Source organism: Coregonus lavaretus (assembly GCF_964263955.1).
Source record: "Coregonus lavaretus genome assembly, chromosome: 38".
In the NCBI taxonomy this organism is placed as follows: Eukaryota; Metazoa; Chordata; class Actinopteri; order Salmoniformes; family Salmonidae; genus Coregonus; species Coregonus lavaretus.
The window spans coordinates 28,010,208-28,035,686 of record NC_140025.1 but is presented as its reverse complement, the minus strand read 5'-3'; the positions used below and the strand labels follow the sequence as shown (position 1 = coordinate 28,035,686).

The 25,479-nt window shown below is 40.0% G+C and overlaps 1 protein-coding gene across 1 annotated transcript in view; it reads right to left on the bottom strand.

The window, feature by feature from the left end:
• Positions 1-8,903: 8,903 nt before the first annotated feature.
• LOC311112115 (uncharacterized protein) overlaps positions 8,904-25,479 on the bottom strand; it is a 42,531-nt gene continuing 25,955 nt past the window's right edge. The window contains exons 15-24 of the mRNA XM_084155094.1: positions 11,954-12,140; positions 11,502-11,646; positions 10,598-10,732; positions 10,338-10,433; positions 10,206-10,250; positions 10,057-10,083; positions 9,891-9,911; positions 9,720-9,773; positions 9,575-9,601; positions 8,904-9,441 (exon numbers count right to left, since the gene is read on the bottom strand). Coding sequence (XP_084011220.1) covers positions 8,927-9,441; positions 9,575-9,601; positions 9,720-9,773; positions 9,891-9,911; positions 10,057-10,083; positions 10,206-10,250; positions 10,338-10,433; positions 10,598-10,732; positions 11,502-11,646; positions 11,954-12,140 — 1,252 coding nt within the window. The 3' untranslated portion in view covers positions 8,904-8,926. The remainder of the gene's footprint in view (positions 9,442-9,574; positions 9,602-9,719; positions 9,774-9,890; positions 9,912-10,056; positions 10,084-10,205; positions 10,251-10,337; positions 10,434-10,597; positions 10,733-11,501; positions 11,647-11,953; positions 12,141-25,479) is intronic.

Genomic DNA, 25,479 nt, shown 5'->3' with positions numbered 1-25,479 from the left:
CCATTGTGTAGCAAAGACACCAATTAATCCTGCTTGGATGAATGCTCGAGTAAATGCTGATTAACCCTCCTTAAGAATTATTCTAATACTACAGTAGGAAGTAGAGCCTTTTTTTGTAAAAATAAAAATAAGTCAAGCAATAGAATATCAAAACATGTCTTTGTAAATAAGATTAAACCAAGGGGAGGAGAGGAGGAAAGGGATAGTGAAGTACAGAGATACATGCTTCAGAGAAAGGTAGTAGTGGTGAAATTCATTTCTACCTGAATGCATCCTTCTTCTTCAATTTCAAGTTGTTGTAACATACATTTCCAGGTGTTGCAACATCAAACCTCTGCGGCTTTGGAGTTCTCTGATACTCCTATAGATTCATGACCAGCTGACATATCACACTGTATTTTAATTCTACTTTGTAGGAGATAATGAAGATAGAACAGTTTATCCACTCCCATCTGTCCACTCCCTCTCTTTATTGTATTGTCTTAACATAAAGTCATGTGACAGGGCTATGACTTTGAATTGATCATAGAAACACTATGTTGTTTTTAAAAACAAAAAGTAACACCTACTTCTTAGGTTGTTCTTCAAGTGTACTTATATGAGGAATAGTGAACTACACTCTTAGAAAAAAAGGTGCCATCTAGAACCTACAAGGGTTCTTCCGCTGTGCCCATAGGAGAACACTTTGAATAACCTGTTTTGCTCCCAAGTAGAACCCTTTTGGTTCCAGGTAGAACCCTTTACACAGATGGTTTTACATGGAACCCAAAATAGTTCTACCTGGAACGTAAAAGGGGTCTACCTGGAACCAGAAAGGATTCTCCTATGGGGACAGCTGAAGAATCCTTTTGGAACCCTTTTTTCTAAGAGTGTACCTGAGGAATTCCACATGGAAGAGCTCACTCATTGATACCCAATCACAAATGTAACCCAAGCACCTGTACAGTCTATCAACTTGCGGAGCGCTCACCTACCAGAGAGCAAGGGGGACCTAGAAACCGCTCAAATCTCCAAGAGTACATAGGGATAGGGACTAGCCTAGGGGTTGATTTGGAATTGGGCAAATTGTGACGGCCCTGAATTTGTATGAACCGTCTCAGTGCTTCTCCTGCCGACGTTGCGCTTCCCATTTAATTCCCTATTACATAGCCAGCATCAGCTGAGCAAAAGAGGGTTGCGACAACATCGACCGATGAGCGCCTAGGGTTAAGCGACTTTGATCAATGGAAAGTGCGAACAAGCTGTATCTTTGTTTTTTGGCGGATTTGGCACAACTGCACTGTGACTAGGGTCGGCATGGCGGATAGTTCAGATGGTAGCATTAGGGTAATTGATATTGATATTGATAATGATGATAAAAACAGTGATGATCAGCTATTTACACCTGTTGCAAATAGGAGGAACAGGAGTAAGAGAAATCGCAATGAGGGTGATGGAGGGATGAATACTGCTGGAGAAACAATGTGTAGTGTTGAGAGTAGACCTGTAAAGTGCAGGACCTCTAGACAAAGAGGTTGGAGTAGAAAGTTCTAAAGTTATGTTAGTGTTTCCAGAACCAGCAAGTAAGTACTTCCATCCTTTGCGTTTGACAAAAGCAATTAGGGAAGAGATTGGGGTGATTAAAGATGCCAAACCGATGGGTTATGGGAAGGTCCTGATCTTTGCAAATAGTGCAATTCAGCAGGAAAAAGTATTGAAATTGAACTCACTAAATGGGGGTCGGGTGAAATGTCACATTCCCGGTGCTATGTCTAAACTGAGAGGAGTAATTGCTGGGATGCCATTGGAAATTACAATGGAAGAAGTGAAGGCTTCCCTTAAAGGAGGAAAAGTTATTGACTCGAAAAGGATGAAAAGCAAGAAGAGTAACAGTGGAGTGGACACTACAACTGTATTGTTACACTACAACTGTATTGTTACGATTTGAGGGGAATCTGCCCAATAGGGTGCAGCTAGGATCACTCAGTTATCCGGTTAGAGAGTATGTGCCGCCTCCACTTCGGTGCTTTAATTGCCAGCGGATGGGGCATGTTGCTATGTAAAATGAGATGTGCAAAGTGTGGTGGGGATCACGAGTATGGGAAATGTGGGCCTGATGCTAAAGTTAAATGTTGTAACTGTGACGGAGAACATAGTGCAGCATATGGAGGATGTGAAGTACAACAGAAAGCCATGGAAGCAGAGAGGTACAAAACTACAAACAATGTATCCTATGCTGAGGCTGTTCAGAAAGTGAATAACAAACCTAGTGTTCAAAATACTCATGATACAACATATTGGCAGATAGTGGCCGCTTCGAGGATGCCAGCGGAACCTCAGGCCATTGTTAATGTGATATGCGAGCATAAATGCTCGATTACAGAGAAAACCATGGTAGTAGGTCGTGTAGACTTCTTGGGATTCATGTGTAGGGCAATCAATATGATTGCTCCACATAAGAGCAGGACTGCACAAATAAAATAAGTAGTGAAGGCAGCCAAAGACATTCTAGGGATTTCTGAAGTTACGGAAGAAATTATACATTGAATGCTGAACCAAAATTCTAATGATGATCAGGATAATAAATAGTATTATGGTGTTCCTTATTGTTCAATGGAATGCTAGGAGTTTGATAGCCAATGGGCAAGAATTTAAGAAGTTTATACATGATTTAGATGTTTTACCAGACGTGGTGTGTATACAAGAAACATGGCTTGAACCTCAATTGGATTATATTATTCCTGGTTTTATCTCTGTGAGACGTGATAGAATAGAGGGTTCGGGTGGTGTGTGTGCTACATTTATCAAAGAAGGTGTAGCACATAGAGCAATTAATGGTTTCAAAGAACATGAATGTGTGGCAGTGGAGATTTGTAGAGAAGGGGGTAATATCACATTGTTTAATTACTATAATCCTTGTAAACCCATCTCTGTATCTGAATTAGATATAGTTGTGAAATCCAGTAAAGGTGATAAGAAGATATGGTGTGGAGATTTCAATGTGCATAACAGCTTGTGGGGCAGCAATACCACAGATGTCAATGGTTTAGTTGTTGAAGATTTTATGGAGTGGAGGGGACTAGTTTGTATAAATAAATAAGTAAATGTGACTAGAGGTACATTGTCATGTTCAGATCTTACATTGGTGTCTTCCTCCATTGCTGGTATACATTATGTGAGTGGGATGTGAAGATAGAATCCATAATAGGTAGTGATCATTTCCCATTCAAGTGCAACATACAGTGCATTCGGGAAGCATTTAGGCCGCTTCCCTTTTTCCACATTTTGTTATGTTACAGCCTTATTCTAAAATGGATTCAATAATATTTTTTCCTCATCAATCTACACACAATACCCCATAAAGACGAAGCGAAAACAGGTTTTTAGACATTTTTGCAAATGGAAAACAGAAATACCTTATTTACTTAAGTATTCAGACCCTTTGCTATGAGACTTGAAAATGAGCTCAGGTGCATCCTGTTTCCATTGATCATCTTTTAGATGTTTCTTCAACTTGACTGGAGTCCACCTGTGGTAAATTCAATTGATTGGACATGATTTAGAAAAGGCACACACCTGTCTATATAAGGTCCCACAGTTGACAGTGCATGTCAGAGCATAAACAAAGCCATGAGGTCGAAGGAATTGTCCGTAGAGCTCCGAGACAGGATTGTGTCGAGGCACAGATCAGGGGAAGGGTACTAAAACATTTCTGCAGCATTTAAGGTCCCCAAGAACACAGTGGCATCCATCATTCTTAAATGGAAGAAGTTTGGAACCACCAAGACTCTTCCTAGAGCTGGCCACCCAGACAAACTGAGCAATCGGGGGAGAAGGGCCTTGGTCGGGGAGGTGACCAAGAACCCGATGGTCACTCTGACAGAACTCCAAAATTCCTCTGTGGAGATGGGAAAATCTTCCAGAAGGACAACAGTCTCTGCAGCACTCCAACAATCAGGCCTTTATGGTAGAGTGGCCAGACGGAAGCCACTCCTCATTAAAAGGCACATGACAGCGCGATAAAGGACTCTGACCATGAGAAACATGACTCTCTATTCTGATGAAACCAAGATTGAACTATTTGGCGTGAATGCAAAGCGTCACGTCTGGAGGAAACCTGGCACCATCCCTACGGTGAAGCATGGTGGTGGCAGCATCATGCTGTGGGGATGTTTTTCAGTGGCAGGGACTGACTGGGAGAATAGTCAGGATCGGGAGCGACGCTCCCCATCCAACCTGACAGAGCTTGAGAGGATCTGTAGAGAAGAATGGGAGAAATTCCCAAAATACAGCTGTGCCAAGCTTGTAGCGTCATACCCAAGAAGGCTCGATGCTGTAATCGCTTCCAAAGGTGCTTCAACAAAGTACTGAGTAAAGGGTCTGAATACTTATGTAAATGTTATATTTCAGTAATTTTTTATTATACAGTGGGGGAAAAAAGTATTTAGTCAGCCACCAATTGTGCAAGTTCTCCGACTTAAAAAGATGAGAGAGGCCTGTAATTTTCATCATAGGTACACGTCAACTATGACAGACAAATTGAGGAAAAAAAATCCAGAAAATCACATTGTAGGATTTTTTATGAATTTATTTGCAAATTATGGTGGAAAATAAGTATTTGGTCACCTACAAACAAGCAAGATTTCTGGCTCTCACAGACCTGTAACTTCTTCTTTAAGAGGCTCCTCTGTCCTCCACTCGTTACCTGTATTAATGGCACCTGTTTGAACTTGTTATCAGTATTAAAGACACCTATCCACAACCTCAAACAGTCACACTCGAAACTCCACTATGGCCAAGACCAAAGAGCTGTCAAAGGACACCAGAAACAAAATTGTAGACCTGCACCAGGCTGGGAAGACTGAATCTGCAATAGGTAAGCAACTTGGTTTGAAGAAATTAACTGTGGGAGCAATTATTAGGAAATGGAAGACATACAAGACCACTGATAATCTCCCTCGATCTGGGGCTCCACGCAAGATCTCACCCCGTGGGGTCAAAATGATCACAAGAACGGTGAGCAAAAATCCCAGAACCACACGGGGGGACCTAGTGAATGACCTGCAGAGAGCTGGGACCAAAGTAACAAAGCCTATCATCAGTAACACACTACGCCGCCAGGGACTCAAATCCTGCAGTGCAAGACGTGTCCCCCTGCTTAAGTAGTACATGTCCAGGCCCGTCTGAATTTTGCTAGAGTGCATTTGGATGATCCAGAAGAAGATTGGGAGAATGTCATATGGTCAGATGAAACCAAAATAGAACTTTTTGGTAAAAACTCAACTCGTCGTGTTTGGAGGACAAAGAATGCTGAGTTGCATCCAAAGAACACCATACCTACTGTGAAGCATGGGGGTGGAAACATCATGCTTTGGGGCTGTTTTTCTGCAAAGGGACCAGGACGACTGATCCATGTAAAGGAAAGAATGAATGGGGCCATGTATCGTGAGATTTTGAGTGAAAACCTCCTTCCATCAGCAAGGGCATTGAAGATGAAACGTGGCTGGGTCTTTCAGCATGACAATGATCCCAAACACACCGCCCGGGCAACGAAGGAGTGGCTTCGTAAGAAGCATTTCAAGGTCCTGGAGTGGCCTAGCCAGTCTCCAGATCTCAACCCCATAGAAAATCTTTGGAGGGAGTTGAAAGTCTGTGTTGCCCAGCGACAGCCCCAAAACATCACTGCTCTAGAGGAGATCTGCATGGAGGAATGGGCCAAAATACCAGCAACAGTGTGTGAAAACCTTGTGAAGACTTACAGAAAACGTTTGACCTGTGTCATTGCCAACAAAGGGTATATAACAAAGTATTGAGAAACTTTTGTTATTGACCAAATACTTATTTTCCACCATAATTTGCAAATTAATTCATTAAAAATCCTACAATGTGATTTTCTAGAAAAGAAAATCTCATTTTGTCTGTCATAGTTATATTTTGGTTTCATCTGAACATATGACATTCTCCCAATCCTCTTCTGGATCATCCAAATGCACTCTAGTAAACTTCAGACGGGCCTGGACACGTCTGGCACTGCAGGATTTGAGTCCCTGGCGGCGTAGTGTGTTACTGATGGTAGGCTTTGTTACTTTGGTCCCAGCTCTCTGCAGGTCATTCACTAGGTCCCCCCGTGTGGTTCTGGGATTTTTGCTCACCGTTCTTGTGATTATTTTGACCCCACGGGGTGAGATCTTGCGTGGAGCCCCAGATCGAGGGAGATTATCAGTGGTCTTGTATGTCTTCCATTTCCTAATAATTGCTCCCACAGTTGATTTCTTCAAACCAAGCTGCTTACCTATTGCAGATTCAGTCTTCCCAGCCTGGTGCAGGTCTACAATTTTGTTTCTGGTGTCCTTTGACAGCTCTTTGGTCTTGGCCATAGTGGAGTTTGGAGTGTGACTGTTTGAGGTTGTGGACAGGTGTCTTTTATACTGATAACAAGTTCAAAAAGGTGCCATTAATACAGGTAACGAGTGGAGGACAGAGGAGCCTCTTAAAGAAGAAGTTACAGGTCTGTGAGAGCCAGAAATCTTGCTTGTTTGTAGGTGACCAAATACTTATTTTCCACCACAATTTGCAAATAAATTCATTAAAAATCCTACAATGTGATTTTCTGGAAAAAAAATTCTCAATATGTCTGTCATATGTGACGTGTACCTATGATGAAAATTACAGGCCTCTCTCATCTTTTTAAGTGGGAGAACTTGCACAATTGGTGGCTGACTAAATACTTTTTTCCCCCACTGTACATTTCCTCAAATTTATAAAAACCAGTTTTTGCTTTGTCACTAGGCATGTTTATTGTGCGTAAATCGATGAAGGAAAAAAAACTATTTAATCAATTTTAGAATAAGGATATTATCGTAACAAAATGTGGAAAAAGACAAGGGGTCTGACTACTTTCCGAAGGCACTGTATGTACAGTACCAGTCAAAAGTTTGGACACACCTACTCATTCAAGGGTTTTTCTTTATTTTTATTATTTTTTACATTGTAGAACTATAGTGAAGACATCAAAACTATGAAATAACACAGTGGTTTCTTTGCAGCAATTTGACCGTGAAGGCCTGATTCACACAGTCTCCTCTGAACAGTTGATGTTGAGATGTGTCTGTTACTTGAACTCTGTGAAACATTTATTTGGGCTGCAATTTCTGAGGCTGGTAACTCTAATGAACTTATCCTCTGCAGCAGAGGTAACTCTGGGTCTTCCATTCCTGTGGCGGTCCTCATGAGAGCCAGTTCCATCATAGCGCTTGATGGTTTTTGCGACTGCATTTGAAGAAACTTTCAAAGTTCTTGAAATGTTCCGTATTGACTGACCTTCATGTCTTCAAGTAATGATCGACTGTTGTTTCTCTTTGCTTATTTGAGCTGTTCTTGCCATAATATTGACTTGGTATTTTACCAAATAGGGCTATCTTCTGTATACCCCCACTACCTTGTCACAACACAACTGATTGGCTCAAACGCATAAAGAAGGAAAGAATTTCCACAAATTAACTTTTAACAAGGCAAACCTTTTAATTTATATGCATTCCAGGTGACAATCTCATGAAGTTGGTTGAGAGAATGCCAAGAGTGTGCAAAGCTGTCATCAAGGCAAAGGGTGCCTATTTGAAGAATCTCAAATATAAAATATATTTTGATTTGTTTAACACTTTTTTGGATACTACATGATTCCATATGTGTTATTTCATAGTGTTGATGCCTTCACTATTATTGTACAATGTAAAAATTAGTGAAAATAAAGAAAAACCCTTGAATGAGTAGGTGTGTCCAAACGTTTGACTGGTAGTGTATGTGTGTGTGTTGAACTGAGCATCCCTGAATAACATTTAAGTCAAAATGATACCCCATTTAGGCCTAAGAGCTAAATCTTGGTTTCATCAGACCAGAGAATCTTGTTTCTCATGGTCTGAGAGTCTTTAGGTGCCTTTTGGCAAACTCCAAGCGGGCTGTCATGTGCCATTTAATGAGGAGTGGCTTCCATCTGGCCACTCTGCCATAAAGGACTGATTGGTGAAATGCTGCAGAGATGGTTGTCCTTCTGGAAGGTTCTCCAATCTCCACAGAGGAACTCTAGAGCTCTGTCAGAGTGACCATTGGGTTCTTGGTCACCTCCCTGACCAAGGCCCTTCTCCCCCGATTGCTCGGTTTTAACGGGGGGACCAGCTCTAGGAAGTGTCTAGGTGGTTCCAAACTTCTTCCATTTAAGAATGATGGAAGCCACTGTGTTCTTGGGGACCTTCAATGCTGCAGAAATGTTTTAGTACCCTTCCCCTAATCTGTGCCTCAACACAATCCTGACTCGGCGCTCTACATACAATTCCTTCGACCTTATTGCTTTGTTTATGCTCTGACATGCACTGTCAACTGTGGGACCTTATATAGACAGGTGTGTGCCTTTTCTAAATCATGTCCAATCAATTGAATTTACCACAGGTGGACTCCAATCAAGTTGTAGAAACATCTCAAGGATGATCAATGGAAACAGGATACAGCTGAGGTCAATTTCGAATCTCATAGCAAGTGGTCTGATTACTTATGTAAATAAGGTATTTCTGTTTTAAGTTTTTAAAACATTTGCAAACATTTCTAAAAACCTGTTTTCGCTTTGTCATTATGGGGTATTGTGTGTAGATTGCTGAGGATTATTTAAAAAAAATCCATTTTAGAATAAGGCTGTAAAGTAACAAAATGTGGAAAAAGTCAAGGGGTCTGAATACTTTCCGAAGTCACTGTATGTATGTATGTGTGTGTGTGTGTGTGTGTGTGTTGAACTGAGCATCCCTGAATAACATTTCAGTCAAAATGATACCCTAGACATGTGTTCCTACAGCTGCCTCATATTAGACATACCGTAGTTGTAGTGTTGGCCTACTTTAAAATACATTGTCTACAGTATGCCTCCTTTGTCGTGTTTTAACCTTCATGTCTTAGTATTTATTCAACATATTATCATAACATGTTTATCACTTTTTCCAGGGCTGAACACAGGGAGAAAGCAGTTTGATACCACATCACTAAACGTGTAGAGATGTGACTTTGTCTCAACATTATAAAAAGACAAAGTTTGTCTGTCACTGTCTAGAAACACTCCTACTATAGAAAGATATTCTGCCACAGTTATTTGTTTTGGCGGGTTAGTTGTTTTTACATGGAAACCTTTTCCTTTTTCATAAAATAAAATCCAGAAACCATACTGAGGAGTTAAAGGAATGGTAGATTTTCTCTGAGCCTTTTCTCTGGCCACACCGATATACCATGACAGCTTTTCTGTACAATTATCCCCCATCTTCACTTCCCAGTAGTGCTGTCCAGAGATTAAACGCTCTTTACCCAACACATGGGGATGCTTGTTTGAGGAATTGTTAGCTTCTCCTGTGCTGTACTGAGCCTTTTTTCCTTCATCACTCACATTAAAAGCAAGGTGAGCAGTCTGGGCATCCATAGTGACGTTCTCTGAGGGAAGAGAATATGATTTCATTAATTCAGACACAATGTTGACATGGATAAGTCTTACAATTTAGGCCCATACAATAATAGTTATCATCTAATAAACATCTAGTAATTTTGTCCACAAAGAATATCCTACTTTTGAATCCTTTCACCTGGAGCCAATCTGCAGAAAAGCAAATATGAAGTCAATGGAAAACACTGAGATTCTATAATTTAGATTCACATTACTATGAATATTAGACTCAAGTTAAATTTACTAAACTTTAGGTTATTAACTTTACCTTTTAGATTAATTCCTTCTTCAACAGCTTGTTTCTCATGAATGTGTCCTGCCTCTACGAGCACAAACACCATAAAATAATTTTATTGAAATGTATACAAATATTAGTGACTCAAGACAGACTTTTGGATATGAAGCATGGTTATCATAATCATGACTATTCATTGATTACCTTCAATAAGGTGTCTTGTCTCTGTTGAATGGGGAAGGTGGAAGGCAGTGTAAAAATGTGATATTTACTTGCGATATGTGTGTATTTGCACAAACATTTGACTTAGTCAAATGTACAGTATCTGTTATATCACCCAAATAAGATGGATTGAGAATGAAAACGTTACCTGGCCTCTGCTCAAGCTCAGTTCCTGCTGAAATGCAGAGAAAGACCACGCATCATATTTTATGATACAACATATCTTATATCTCATTAGATACACATCATATTTCTATTTATTGAATGTCACACAGATCATATAACAATGTACATTACCTGGACTGCCTTTGCTTTTTTGTGATGACAACCGTGCCAGGGAATCTAAAATAAAAAATAATGATTGTTGAAATGCTTTCTTAGATAAAAGGTTAGTAATAAATAGTGATAGTAACAAGTTACAGTATATACTTATTTGTTTGCCCAGCATGATGACCACAGATGCAAGAGCCGAGAGGAGGAGCAGAGACAGGACCAAATATGCAATAAATGCTTCTCTCCAGGGTCCTACACACAGAAAATCAAATTCACAAATTCACGCAAGCACTCATAAGATAGAAAGATAGAGACACATCTTCAGCATGTTCACATTCCTCTTACAGCAGAGTATGTGGGATGGGAAGTAAGTGGGATCTGAATGGGTGAATGCTGTTTGTAGGACACTCACTCACCAGGCTGGCATATCTGTGGCAGGATTCTGCTCTCGCGCTTCTTCTCCTCAGACAGAGAGACTGTACAGGAGAGCCAATCTGAGTCTGAGAGAGAATACAGCAGCCAACTACTTACACTCACCAAGCCCTGAGAATCTGATTCAGCAAAGAGAGACAGAAAGAGAGAGAGAGATAGACAGAGAAAGAGAGAGAGAGAGACAGAGATAGATAGAAAGAGAGAGAGAGGATGGTTTTGATTTTCACTGTTAGGTTCTAAATAAACAGAGTGAAACTCACTGATGACTAGTAAAGCTCAAACCAAGTTTATTCACCCACAGGGTCACACAGCTGCATCAGACAAAGACATATTTATACAATCACTGGTATTTAAACCTTCCTCCTATGCTGAGTATCCTCCTTACACATATGGACAGCCAATACATCTCTGTTGCTACACAGGAAGTTAAGTGATATGGGTAATAAACTGTTCCTTCTCCTTTCATGTGACCTGACCTCGGCCCCCATTCCTCACTAATCCACAGCTATCCACCCTTATCAGTGACCGCAACTATGTGATTGCCTTTTCCCTTACTTAGTAACATTCCAAGCCCCTGGCTCATATCCAACCTCCATTGACCCCACCATACACATTCCTCCTACATATAACCATTAACTTCTGGTGTAGCAAGTATTTCAAATTACAACCCAACAACTGAAACCAGACTGTGGCCCTTCTCTTCTCCATAGGATAACTGATGTCTAGCAATAACATGTTCTGACAGAATGTAAACGTTCTGCCTTCCCCTCTCTCCCTCAGTAACATGAATAAGGATATTTCATATTTCAAGTTTAGAAGTCAGAACCCATCATCACAATGAACATTTTACATACATTTGTATGTTATCATTGCAAGTAATGTTTTTACCAGATGTGTAGAGAACTTCTTGTCCATTTCTGATCTCTTTCCCCTCTTTGTTTCTCCAGGTGACTGTAGGTTGTGGTGACCAGCCCACTGATGAACAGGTAACGTTCACCTGACCTCCACTTCCTCTTGCTTCAGCAAGAGACAACTGGGATACCACCTAGTACTATTGGAAATATAGGGAGTTCAACCCAAAAAATAGATAGCACTGTTAGAAAGTTTGTTCTATTTTCAAGAATTGTTCATAAATTCAACAAAATGAGTAATACTAGTTAGATTCTGAACTAGATTCAACCCAAAAGCACAGTATCTCTCCCTAAACAAGTTTACATCACGTTATGTTTGTTTACAGGTTCATCAATTGAAGAAACGTAGTCCTCTGCTCCTTACCAATCAGTGTGAGGGACACTTTGGCCTTTTCATACCAATGTTCACTGCTGACATGGCACACATACTCTCCCGTCTTCCAGAGTGACCCTCTCTAGTCTCAGGGACACGTTCCCCCTCTCCAGCCCCCCAGTTAGATACACCCTGCCCCAGTACCGGGGATCCATAGATGCCTGGATGCTGTGGTCCTTGTATAACAAGGCAGGTCGGTTGAAGTTACCAGGACGGTACCAACACACCTCCAACGGCTCTGCACTGAAGATAGGTGAGAGTTCACAAGGTAGGGAGATGGAGGCATTTATCTGGGTCAAGATCGGACCATGAGGGACCACCAAAGTGAAGACCTCTGGGGCTGGGTAAAGGGTAAAAGAAAGAAGAACGTGCTATGAAGAATTATCATTCACTTTGCCCTGTTTATGCACTCAGTATTGTTACATTGGACAAGGAAGAGTAGTTCCTTACTCAAAATGCTTTTATTTTGTGAACATTCTTACCAGGTTTTTGAGCTGGGATAGGATCAGTGAGAGCTGACAGTATCAGCACCCTCACAAATACCCCTGTGTTGAAAAAAGAGGACAACAACACTGTTACATTACCCAGCTAAATGTATAAATCAATCAAACAATCATGTGAACACAGTTGCATGTGTGTTAAAAATATATATCTCTACAAAACAGGGCATTTAAATTATGCACGTTGGAATTTCAGACACAGACACAGTGTTATGTATTTATTGCCATTCACATGCCAACGCCTACCCATAAAAAATGCAATAAAATGACTACCAGGCAAAGTTTCAATGATCATGTGACTTTCACTAATCCTGCATGGACGACAGTAGAGATAGAAACGGACTAAAAGTCTTGAACAAAAACATAAAGTGCTGTATGAACTTAATCCTTATTTTGTTAAATTGGTTAATAATCTAATTTAATAATTTAAACACCATCTCTATGCACATGATCTTTGATCAAAAACTAACCTGAAACTGGGAGATAAGCAAAGAAATTATAGCTAATATCAAGATTAAAACAAGAACGGAAGAGGGAGAGTAGGACACCATTCTTCAATGATAAGTGAACTCAATTCTAGAGAACCATCATATTACTATATATTTTATATAGGAAGGCTGCTCCTCATACAGTGTAACGGAATTAATTTGTACCCGAGTGCATGGTTCCTCTCCCTTGATTTCCTGCTATTGTGAAACCAAAACGCCTGTGATTTTCTTGTAATCCGGTAGATTCATGGCCATCTCAATATCACATTGTATTTTGAATTATACTTTGAGTTCCACTTTGTAAATGAGAGAATAGACCAGTAAGCATAATACTAAGGTTTTGCCTCTACAGCCTGTCCTCTTGTATGACATTATCTGTGCGTTCACTTTCACCACCAAGGGTTACTGATTCACAAGTTAGCTGCCCACAGTTTCTGCTGATCATGAAGGGGGACCCATTGTAGAGAACTAGACTTTGTCTTGACTGATCCTGCTTGTTTGATACCCTCCATATATAACAAACAGTATAATGCTTATTTTGTGAATAAATAAAACATAAATTACCAGCTCTATAACTTGATCAACACCCCATCTGTAATAAGGAGACAATCCAGAAAAATATGCATTTCACATTCTCTATGGTGCACTATAACACTACGCCTACGTCTCCCGAGTGGCGCAGTGGTCTAAAGCACTGCATCGCAGCGCTAGCTGTGCCACTAGAGATCCTGGTTCGAATCCAGGCTCTGTCGTAGCCGGCTGCGACCGGGAGACCCAAGGGGCGGCGCACAATCGGCCAAGCGTCGTCCAGGGTAGGGGAGGGAATGGCCGGCAGGGACGTAGCTCAGTTTGTAGAGCATGGTGTTTGCAACGCCAGGGTTGTGGGTTTGATTCCCACGGGGGGGCCAGTATGAAAAAAAATGTATGCACTCACTAACTGTAAGTCGCTCTGGATAAGAGCATCTGCTAAAATGTAAATGTAAAAAACAAAGTGAAAAAAAAGATAGACACAGGAGGAGGAGAGAGCAGAAGTAAAAAGTGAGAATCCCATGGGGGGCCAGTATGAAAAATAAAAAAATAATGTATGCACTCACTAACTGTAAGTTGCTCTGGATAAGAGCATCTGCTAAAATTACTAAAAAGTTTAAAAAACGATAAGACACAGGAGGAGGAGAGAGAAGAAGTAAAAAGTGAGAATCCCATTCTTTGAAGAGGGCAGTTGTTAATCATAGAGTGAAGTTTATTTGTACCTGAGTGCATGGTCCCTCTCCTTTGCTTTTCCAGCTGTCGTAACATCAAAACCTTCTGTGGGTAATTGGAATGCTCTGGTAAAACTTATGACCATCTGACACATCACAGTGTATTAAAGTTCTGCTTTGGAGCCCAAAATGGTAATAGAAGAGATAAAACAAGTTATCCCTCTCCTGTCTGTCCACTCCCTGCCTTTAAGGTGTTCTCTTTACTTTCACATTCTCCATGGTGCACTATAACACTACGCCCAACACCTATCATTTTATATTGTATGTTCAGCAGTTTCATTATTGATGAGGGCTGCGAATAGTGTATTTTGTCCCTGAGCTGGTCAACAAATGGTTGCGTCTCTACCTACTGGAGGTACTGCAAGTTAGTTTCAACCTTAAAAGTAACAAAGAAAGTTAGCAGGTCAGTTAGGAAATGCCTTTGTCACACCATCTGGGTAAGGGCATTCCTGTTCTGCACCAGAAATACTCTAAATGGAGAGATGGGAAACTCCTTTCGATTCGTGTTATTATATTCCTCTTTCATTTACAAATCTGATGACATGACTGAGACCGGGCTGTATCAAGGTTTTTTTTATTTAGTTGAGCCTGATAGCTAGCTACATTTCGTATTTGTATAGTTAGCTACAGTGCCTTCGGAAAGTATTCAAACCCCTTGACTTTTTCCACATTTTGTTACGTTACAGACTTATTCTAAAATGAATTAAATAAATACAAATCCTCAGCAATTTACACACAATACCCCATAATGACAAAGCAAAAACAGGTTTTTAGAAATGTTTGCAAATGTATTAAAAATGGAAAACAGAAATAACTTATTTACAGTATTCAGTATTCAGACACGTTGCTATGAGACTCGAAAATGAGCTCAGGTGTTCCTGTTTCCATTGATCATCCTTGAGATGTTTCTACAACTTGATTGGAGTCCACCTGTGGTAAATTCAATTGATTGGACATGATTTGGAAAGGCACACACCTGTCTATATAAGGTCCCACAGTTGACAGTGCATGTCAGAGCAAAAACCAAGCCTTGAGGTAGAAGGAATTATCCATAGCGCTCCGAGACAGGATTGTGTCGAGGCAGAGATCTGGGGAAGGGTACCAAAACATTTCTGTAGCATTGAAGGTCCCCAAGAACACAGTGGCCTCCAACATTCTTAAATGGAAGAAGTTTGGAACTACCAAGACTCTTCCTAGAGCTGGCCGACCGGCCAAACTGAGCAATCGGGGGAGAAGGGCCTTGGTCAGGGAGGTGACCAAGAACCCAATGGTCACTCTGACAGAGCTCCAGAGTTCCTCTGTGGAGATGGGAGAACCTTCCAGAAGGACAACCATCTCTACAGCACTCCACCAATCAGGCCTTTATGGTAGAGTGGCCAGATGGAAGCCTCAGTAAAAGGCACATGACAGCCAGCTTGGAGTTTGCCAAAAGGCACTTGAAGGACTCTCAGGCCATGAGAAACAAGATTCTCTGGTCTGATGAAACCAAGATTGAACTATTTGGCCTGAATGCCAAGCGTCACGTCTGGAGGCAACCTGGCACCATCCCTACGGTGAAGCAAGGTTGTGGCAGCATCATGCTGTGGGGATGTTTTTCAGCGGCAGGGACTGGGAGACTGGTCAGGATTGAGGGAAAGATGAACGGAGCAAAGTACAGAGAGATCCTTGATGAAATCCTGCTCCAGAGCGCTCAGACTGGGGCGAGGGAGTGGCTTCGGGACAAGTCTCTGAATGTCCTTGAGTGGCCCAGCCACAGCCCGGACCTGAACCCGATCTAACATCTCTGGAGAGACCTGAAAATAGTTGTGCAGCGACGCTCCCCATCCAACCTGACAGCGCTTGAGAGGATCTGCAGAGAAGAACGGGAGAAACTCCCCAAATACAGGTGCGCCAAGCTTGTAGCGTAATACCCAAGAAGACTCAAGGCTGTAATCGCTGCCGATGGTGCTTCAACAAAGTACTGAGTAAAGGGACTGAATACTTATGTAAATGTGATATTTCCTGGTTCTTTTATTATACATTTGCAAAAAATTCAAAAAACCTGTTTTTGCTTTGTCCTCATGGGGTATTGTGTGTAGATTGATGAGGGGGAAAAACTATTTAAGCCATTTTAGAATAAGGCTGTAACGTAACAAAATGTGGAAAAAGTCAAGAGGACGGAATACTTTTCAAATGCACTGTATATGTCATTTAGTAGACACTTTTATCCAAAGCGACATGGAAGAACTGGGACATTTTCAGCTTCCAGGAATTGTGTACAGATCCTAGCGACGTGGGGCCGTGCATTATCATGCTGAAACATGAGGTGATGGCGGCGGATGAATGGCACGACAATGCGCCTCAGGATCTTCTTCCAGTTCTTCCATGGCCTACATACTCAGACATGTCACCCATTGAGAATGTTTGGGATGCTCTGGATTGATTTGTACAACAGCGTTCCAGTTCCCGCCAATATCCAGCAACTTCGCACTGCCATTGTGCCATTGAAGAGGAGTGGGACAACATTCCACAGGCCACAAACAACAGCCTGATCAACTCTATGCGAAGGAGATGTGTCGCGCTGCATAAGGCAAATGGTGGTCACACCAGATACTGACTGGTTTTCTGATCCACGCCCCTACCTTTTCTTTAAGGTATCTGTGACCAACATATGCATATCTGTATTCCCTGTCATGTAAAATACCTAGATTAGGGCCTAATGAATGTATTTCAATTGACTGATTTCCTCATATGAACTGTAACTCAGTAAAATCTTTGAAATTGTTGCATGTTGCGTTTAGATTTTTGTTCAGTATATTGAAACATTCAACAACACCAGTGAAACCTTATCAACAGATTACAGTAATTTATGAATTGGGACAACATTTTAACAGAATTCAAGAATGCAAAGGATATTGCTAATTTGTACTACAGTAGCTTCACAGTATACATTCACAATCTAGCTACAGGTAGAAAAAAAAGTTAAAGATTTGTGGTTGATTTTATAGAACTCGCCAGCTTGTAGTCCTAAAGTTAGTTCTGGTTCGTTCAGCCATTTTTTTTGGGAAATAATTAGGTTTTGGGATAAACGCAGAAAATAGCATCTGAGGTTAACACAGCCTTAGGAGATTTTGATCTGAGATAATATCAGTCAGTTAATATGAACGTTATGAATTAAGCCTTTATGTGCTTTTTCTGATTACATAAAAAGTGACGTTAGCTGATAAAGATGATCTCCTAAGCCTGTGTTTACCACAGACCTTATTTTCTATATTTATCCAAAAACCCTACAAAAACTCCTTTCATTTTCCCATAGGGTTTGTTCAATGAACCATGGCGGGTTACTGCCAACAAAAAGACGGCATTAATATTGTTCTCTTTTTCTTGTGGCGTCTGAAAACTTTTCGGGAAAAAGACACACACATTTACAACTGGGCATCACTGAATAACACAAAATGTGTATAACGCATGTCTCATTTGACATGAATTTCACCTGCATCTCGGACCCATTTCACACTATAGTGCTAACCCAACCGATACTGTGCTGGCTCTGATATTGTCCTTTCAAGCACGGTTCCAGCAACTACAGTGGATGCTTAACCCGGCCAACGCAGTTCAGCTTAAGGGTTTTGGTAGTCATTACAATATTTTCAATGGGGTTTTGTCACATTGTCCTGGGCTGAACACAGGAAAGTAGTTTGATGTCTTCACATCAGTAAATGTGTAGAGAAGTGACTCTGTATCAACATTATAAAAAGACAGAGTGTGTCTGTCACAGTCTAGAAACACTCCCACTCCCTCTATAGTGATCTCTGCCACAGTTATCGGGGTTTGAGGGTCAGTATTGACATGGAAACCCTTTTCTTTATCATAAGAAATAATCCAAAATCCATTCTGTGGAGTTAAAGGAACAATAGATCTAACATTTTCTCTGGCCACACCAACATACCATGACAGTTTTTTGACTTTTTGTTCCTTTACCTTCACTTCCCAATAGTGTTGTCCTGAACTGAAACTCTCTTCACAAAATACATGGAGATGCATTCTCATAGAGGGGTTTTCTGTATCTTTTTCTTTTACGTAAGTAGCCCATATCGTATCTGAAGATTATGCCTTTGTTAAATGTTTTGGAGGAACAAAGAATGTTGTTTTATGATCTTAGTTCAAATGTAGCGTTGGGAGGGTGATGCCCCAGGGGAGACTGGTGATTGGCCAGAAGAGGGGAGTCACTCCTCTTTTTGCATTGTTTATAAATAGGGGGTAAACGATGAGACGGCAGAACGGCCATAACAATCTGGGGAGCCGTTCTCCGGACATCGCGAGTCTGTATCTATGCTGTAAATTCGTGATTTTAATAAAAGCCTCGAACACGATGCAGCATAACGGACTTTTTGTTGACAGCAATAATTGCCACCACTCATCATATACGACATAATGGCGCCCAACGTGGGGCTGGGTTTGCGTCTCTTCCTTGTTTCAGTCAACCGCCGGCCTAACTCTCTCTGAAGCATGGCCGAAAAAGGGTGAGTGTCCTTATCGCTTCGGAGTTTGTTAGATTGGATATGACTTGTGTACACTGAGGAGATGTTCCATTTCGACCTGGCCTCGGTGGCGTTGTTGCTGGTCGACTGGAGTCTGCTAAAATTTATTCCATCAAAAACGGCAGTTAATTGGAATGTAGAGCGTTGAACGGTAGGGATTTAAGTATTGAAAGTGTATAATTCATTGGTAACGGGTGACAATGGATTGGTAGAGAATAAATGTTGGAAGACGTCTGCATAGTTAGGGCACCGGGAATCTGGAAAAGCCCTCGAATCGAGGCGATTCTTTAGGAATGGGCCATAAAATCCTTGCAACGCGTTATGTGGTGTAAGGTTAATTCTGGGAATTATTAAGCTGGACGAATTATATGCATGTTATATACTCATCGTATGGTTGACGAACTATAATGCTTGGGGTAACCTCTCTATGATTATCCAGAACTTACGGCAACACAAAGTTAGAAGGAGATATTACTGATAGACAATGATTGGGCCACGGTGCGGGGTGTTCATTTGTATAGCTAGTAGGCTGCAGTTAGCTGGAGGTTGGTGTTAATGCTGGATTGTTTCAGGCCACGTGGTGCCTCGTGGCTAAGGCTGGATTGTATGGTTCGGGTCACGTGGTACATCGTGGCTAAATGCTAATGCTACATGCTAATTGTGTTTTGTGCCACGGTGTACCTTAGGCCAAGCTAAATGTTAATGCTTAAGGCTAAATGCTAACTGTGTTTTGTGTCACAGTGTACCTCAGGCTAATGCTAACTGCTAATGCTAATTGTGTTGCGTGCTACATGCTAACGGATATCCTTAGAGATTCCATTGCGATGGATTAAAGTCTCTTAAACTTGTTACTGTCTGTAAGTCAGGTTGTATGTTTTGTGAGCGCTGTTAAATGTTGTTTGACTATAAGGGGGAAATGGGAAATTACAGCTGGCTGTTATTCTTTCTGTTTGGGGAGAGAGAATAGAAAATCTTCCTTTCACGGTGAAAAGGGATTTTTGAATGGTTGTGCGCATGCGTTTAATTTTGCGATACTACCCGACAGAAAGGGGGAGTTTATGACACGAGATTAGGACACGTGTTGATTTTACGGGGCTAAAAACTACGAAATGAGGGTGGGCTAAGCCTACAAAACAAAATGGTGGGGTACAGGTCATAGGTCCCATTTGGCGTTACCCTGCAAGGAAAATAGATAGACAGAGGAGAAATTTTAGCACGATGATTCTAGTTTAAACTGCGATTGGTTAAAGATGAAACTTGTTTTGTAACCTATTGAATTTATAAATTAGATATAGGGTAACGGATTATAATAGATTGAATTGAATTAAATTAAATGACGGATGAAAATAAAATTTTAAATGTTTTTGAGCGATCTATAATTCGTCCTGAGTTAAAGTCTTAGAGCGAATGTAAAACGGACGAATATTGAATGTGGATAACTTGGTTAATTGCATAAACTGCTGAAATCTTGTGTGTTTCTATGTTTTTTTGAAATATGAGAGGAACATGGAACGGCGAGGTGAGACGAGAGAGAGAGGAGGGGCTGACGGGTGCGTGGCGTGACGTCACATGACGTGACATCACATGACGCAGCAGAGGATCAGATATCAGGCTAGGTTGCAACATTTTCCAATTTAAAGATATGTGATGTTATGACAATTTTACATAGGCTTGGCAAATACTATTTCATTAAAAATTGCATTTTGGAAGCTCTGTATCACTGGGGTTTGATTACAGATGTGTTGAGAATCAAGGATGGATTGAGGATTCTTCTGTAAATTTATGATAATTAGGGGTTAGAGCAAGGGGTTAAAGGCTTTGTTTATGGGTATTTTAGTCTGAAGTTTACTAACTTCATTTACTTGCATTTGATGGGTTGTGGTAAGATAGCCAACACTAATTGATAAATTGGTGATATAGGAATAAAGAATTGGTTTTAAAATTATTCCTAATTTTTAATTGAGTTTTTAATTGGTTTTTAATTTTTTAATTAAATGGTTTTGGAATAAGGTATTTAATTGAATTTTTTAATATTCATATTTTATTTAATTTGATTTTTTGGGGGGTTCTTAGGGTTATATTAATAATTTAAGGGGGGAAGCCATAGCCATAGGCTATACAGTCTAACATAACATAGTTCACAATAAAGGAATATAAAAGGCTTGATATAGGGGAAAATTGATTAAAATAGTCATTTTTTTAATCAAAGTAGGGTTAGAAAGACTAATGGCAGATGTTAGTACACCTTTCTCACATACGGATTCAGCAGAAAGACACCCACCTTACGAGAAGGAAGCTTTCAGTGATCATCTAGCATGGTGATTATGGCATCAGAGATGAAGACGAATACGAGCAGAAACGACGATGAAGATGAATTCAAAACTCCAGAAGGAAGGAAAACCGGGATGTCTGGGAACTTAAGGAGAAGAGGATGATGAAGATGAGAGTGATTGATGAGAGGTCATGGGTGGAGGTGACTCTGTGATCAGAGGGAAGTGGCAAGAGAGGAAAGAAGAAATGGATACTAGAGATTTGATCTCTGATGAAAGTTGAATGTACAAGAGCAAAGAAGAAATGGAGAAGTGGAAGAAGTAACACGACTGGATGAAGACCTCAAGAATTGAAGGAGAAGAATAATACAGTGAGGCCAAAGGAAAGGCCACTGGTAAGAAGATGATATTTCAAGAACAGAACTTAGAAGATAACCTTTTGAAGAATACTGATAGGTCCACAACGAGAAGAACCGGACGAAGAAAACTCAATCAAAGACAACTTATAACTGGTGGTGGAGAAGAAGAAAAGAAGTGTTGGTTATGAAGAATCAGAGTGAATCAAATCAACAATCACTGTTACAGCTTCAACTGAACAATATCAAATGCAATTGTATCAGTCAAGGGGGGTACCAGGTGTTATATCCACAGCCAAGGTCTGGACAGACACAGAATTGGAGAGGAAGAGAAAATAGCCAACAATTGAAGTAAAAACAACCGACCATTAGAAGTGATAGTGAATAGGGGAAAAACGTATCTGGGTTCAGTCTAAAGAGGTTAAACATATCACTCTGTAAAATAAACTAATTAGGTTAGGATAGGGATTGGAAGTAGTAAAACAGTTTAATTACTCTTAAGGAATCAATTGAGCTCTGCTATAGAAGTCAAATAGGAATTAAAAGAGACAATATACCAATGACATTGTGGGAAGAGATGCATGGTGTAAATTGAAGTGTTCAATCAGAGGCACACTAGACGACTGACTGTCTGGTAGAATATTTTAAGAAGTAGGGTTTTTTGGGAATCATTTGCTTAAAAGATAATATCATAGGAAGGATGATAATGTATTAGATTACCTGTTAGACAATCTGTCTGGGAAAATAAACTTAATAGAGTGACTGTTATTCTGGGTTACATCCTGACACAAAGAGATTTGAGGTTAGGCTAAAGGTGTTTAGTCGGTTTTGCCAAGTCTGTGTGTAATGAGTCAGAAGCAGGTGGGGAACTTTCCCAATCACATATTCTACAAATTTGGTGGTAAGGGATTTTGTGAAAATTAGGGGAAAAAGTTAAATGTTATGAGAGAAAAGATTAGATTAAAATAAGTTAGGGGTAGGCTAGGTTGAAGGGACTCTAAGACAGTAAGCTAAGTTTCAAAGTTAGTAGTAAGAAAGAGAGAGAACAATGGTGAAGGACACTGTAGAGTAGGAAGATCAAGGTAATTATAGGGGTATTTTGTGTAATCAAAAGTTTGAAAGTCAGGGATTTAGAGAGAGGACTGAGATTTGGGGAAAACTAGGAGTAAATAAGGACATTAACACTTCAGTCTATTAGAACAACAGGGAGAAGCAATTTAACTCTTTCAACATGGATAGTTATTAAAGTCATAAATATATTGCATTTGATTATAAGGGAACCAATACAGCACCAATTTTAGGGGGAAAATACTTATTAGGGTTTAAGATGGGGACGTTTCTCCCATATGGAGAATAAGTATTGTTATCAGGACCAGGAGTAAAAGGAGGTATAGTTTAGAAGAGGGTTAGGAGTGACTGTTCACTTATTTGGCGTAAGGTTACAGAGAAAGGTCAGGGAGAATATATGTGTACTTATCTAGTGCAAGCATTAGAAGTTGTTCCGGTTAGGAATTATTGGTTAAAGGGCTATGTAATTTGTAAGGTGACGCTTATAATGGAAGATTTGAAGTCTGTAGAAGTTTCCACAGTCACAGAGGGAGTTAAGGATAAGTTTATTACAGTAGTCACTCCAACAGTGAATAATACACATGGGATATGGGTAGCTTTTCCACTAGAAGGAATTAAGGGTTTTAATTCATCAACTAAATCAACGACGGTAATGGTAACTTTGGAAAGAAATTAATGACTCAGGAGTTTATGTTACGGATGGAGAGGGCTGTCAATGATAGTACGAATAGGATTAAAATAGGAGAGCAGATAGAAACAATATAGATTAATCTGAAATGGAGAATATAGATTCATCATGGAGCTGCAGGATGAGGTCTTTGATTTTGATGACAGACGGGAGGAGGTATCTGCAGTGCCGCTTGTTCGTCTGTTGTGGAAATTAGAGATAGGTTAACTCATTCTGTAAGATCAGTGAGGAATCTTGAAGGTCCATGTCCGTTGAGAATTCCATCCCAGACATGTTAGACGGTTGCGCAGCCTCTGTCAGGTATGGGTCAGTCTTATGCTTTGTCATGGCTGTGGAATTAGCAACGGTCATTGACAGATAAAATAATGTAGTTGTCAGAACAGTGGTTTAAGCCTAGGTTTAATTGTTCTTGGGTAAATGGTTTACCCTATGGGAATTGTTAGATGGAAAGGAAAATTAGGTAACAACGGAACCATGAAGTATTCAGGTGAAACATTGAGGGATAAAAGTTGTTTAATAAAACATATGAGGTAAGGGGTATGTTTATGGGAAGATCAGAGTGGGATGTTATATGATAACTTTGGATAAGCATGACCATAAGGGTAGAGATGACAAATATAATGTAATTGTTGTGGACCAGGTAGTAGAACAGCAGGACTTTGATGGTTAAAAGATTAGCTTTTGCCTATGACTATGGGGAATTGGAGATATTTGGTGGGTTTGTGATGATAAAATATATATACTTATATTAGGAATGGACAGGATTTGGTTACATGTCAACGTTGAAGCTTCCATATGAGGCTTTTACTATTAAAAGAGGAGTAGCATCGAACACAGATCGATCTGAAATTAGAGTTCAAAATAGGATGAAAAGGGACATGTCATAGTCTTCAAGCCTATTATTGAAGAATAAGTCTAAGGGAGAAGGGGGGGACTTTATTCATGGTATGGTGTAACATTTGGGAAGATCATATTGATAAATATTAGTTATACTTTGAGTCCAGATAGTTCAGATAAGATCACTGGGGTTATAGATGCATTATAAGGGATGTGTTTGGGAGATCTGAGAAGATTTGGTTGCAAGATCAATTAGGCCAGTAGGGGCAGTGATGGGTCAGATTTTAGTTTCAGCTTTGATAACACTGGGTGATTGTAATTTGTTACTTACCTTTGAGAAAGTTATGATATTGAGATAGGTTGGAGAGTGATTCCTGGAGACAACACTCAGATGCCGGTGTTGACTGTTCCTGATCTGGATAAAGATGGATGGACTACTGATGGATAAATATCATTTTTTTATGAGTTGATTATTTTTCAAAAAAATTTATTCAATAGTAGGGTGATGTTGGTATGATTTATGAATCAAGGGGGGGATAGGTTAATGTGATTCATACATCATTTATAGGTCATTTTTATATTCTTAAATTGATGTTGAGGTTTAATTTGAAAATGTTGTTTTGCAAAAGATACTGTTTGGTCGTTTATTTTCTTGTCATTCCAGAAGCATTTGGGAGAACATGTGGAGATTGGAATACTCAAACAAAGACAATATGAAGGGACAATATGACTGGAGGAGATGAAACAAGGAGGGTGTGGCTGATTCCATCATTAACAAGTCCATTGGAAGTCGAGACTACGGAGGAGATGAAGTGTAGTGGACTACATTCCAGTGTCTGCAATGAAATATAGACATATTTGATGTGTAATACATAATTGTGTCATATTCTTAGGTATTGATTTTAGTAGAATGATGTTTGATGTTATTGAATGCAGATGAGGATCTTAGATGCTTTTGTTTATTTCGATGGGGTTTAGGGAAAGGACGTTTAGGCAGGGAGAGATTCCCTTTCAGGTCCTATGGGTTGACCAGCCTGAGAGTGGATGTTTCTGGATAGGATTTTGTTTGCAGGGGAAACATGTGTATTTAATGGCATCATAGTTTCAAATGTATTTACATGGTTTATGAGTTTATCTGGAGTACCGCGGTGGTTGCCTGGGGCAGAGGGACCGTGAGAGAATTTTACTGTCTTGATTGATGGATGGATGGATTTGGAACAAAGGTTGCCAGACAGTTTTTCGCTCTTACACTCCATAGAGATTTCTTCATATGTCATAGTAATGTATTCATACTTCATAAACAGTTGTTCATATGTCATAGTAATGTATTCATACTTCATAAACAGTTGTTCATATTTCATAGTAATGTATTTACACTCCATAAACAGGTATTTCATAGAAAGGTATTTACACTCTAGAGGAGAATGTGTTTGGTTTAATGTTAAAGATACTCAATAAGATAAATGGTTAATAGTCATAATCTTATTCTGTTTGTTTTCGAGACGTTTATTTCGTCTCGAAAGGGGGGAATATCGTATCTGAAGATTATGCCTTTGTTAAATGTTTTGGAGGAACAAAGAATGTTGTTTTATGATC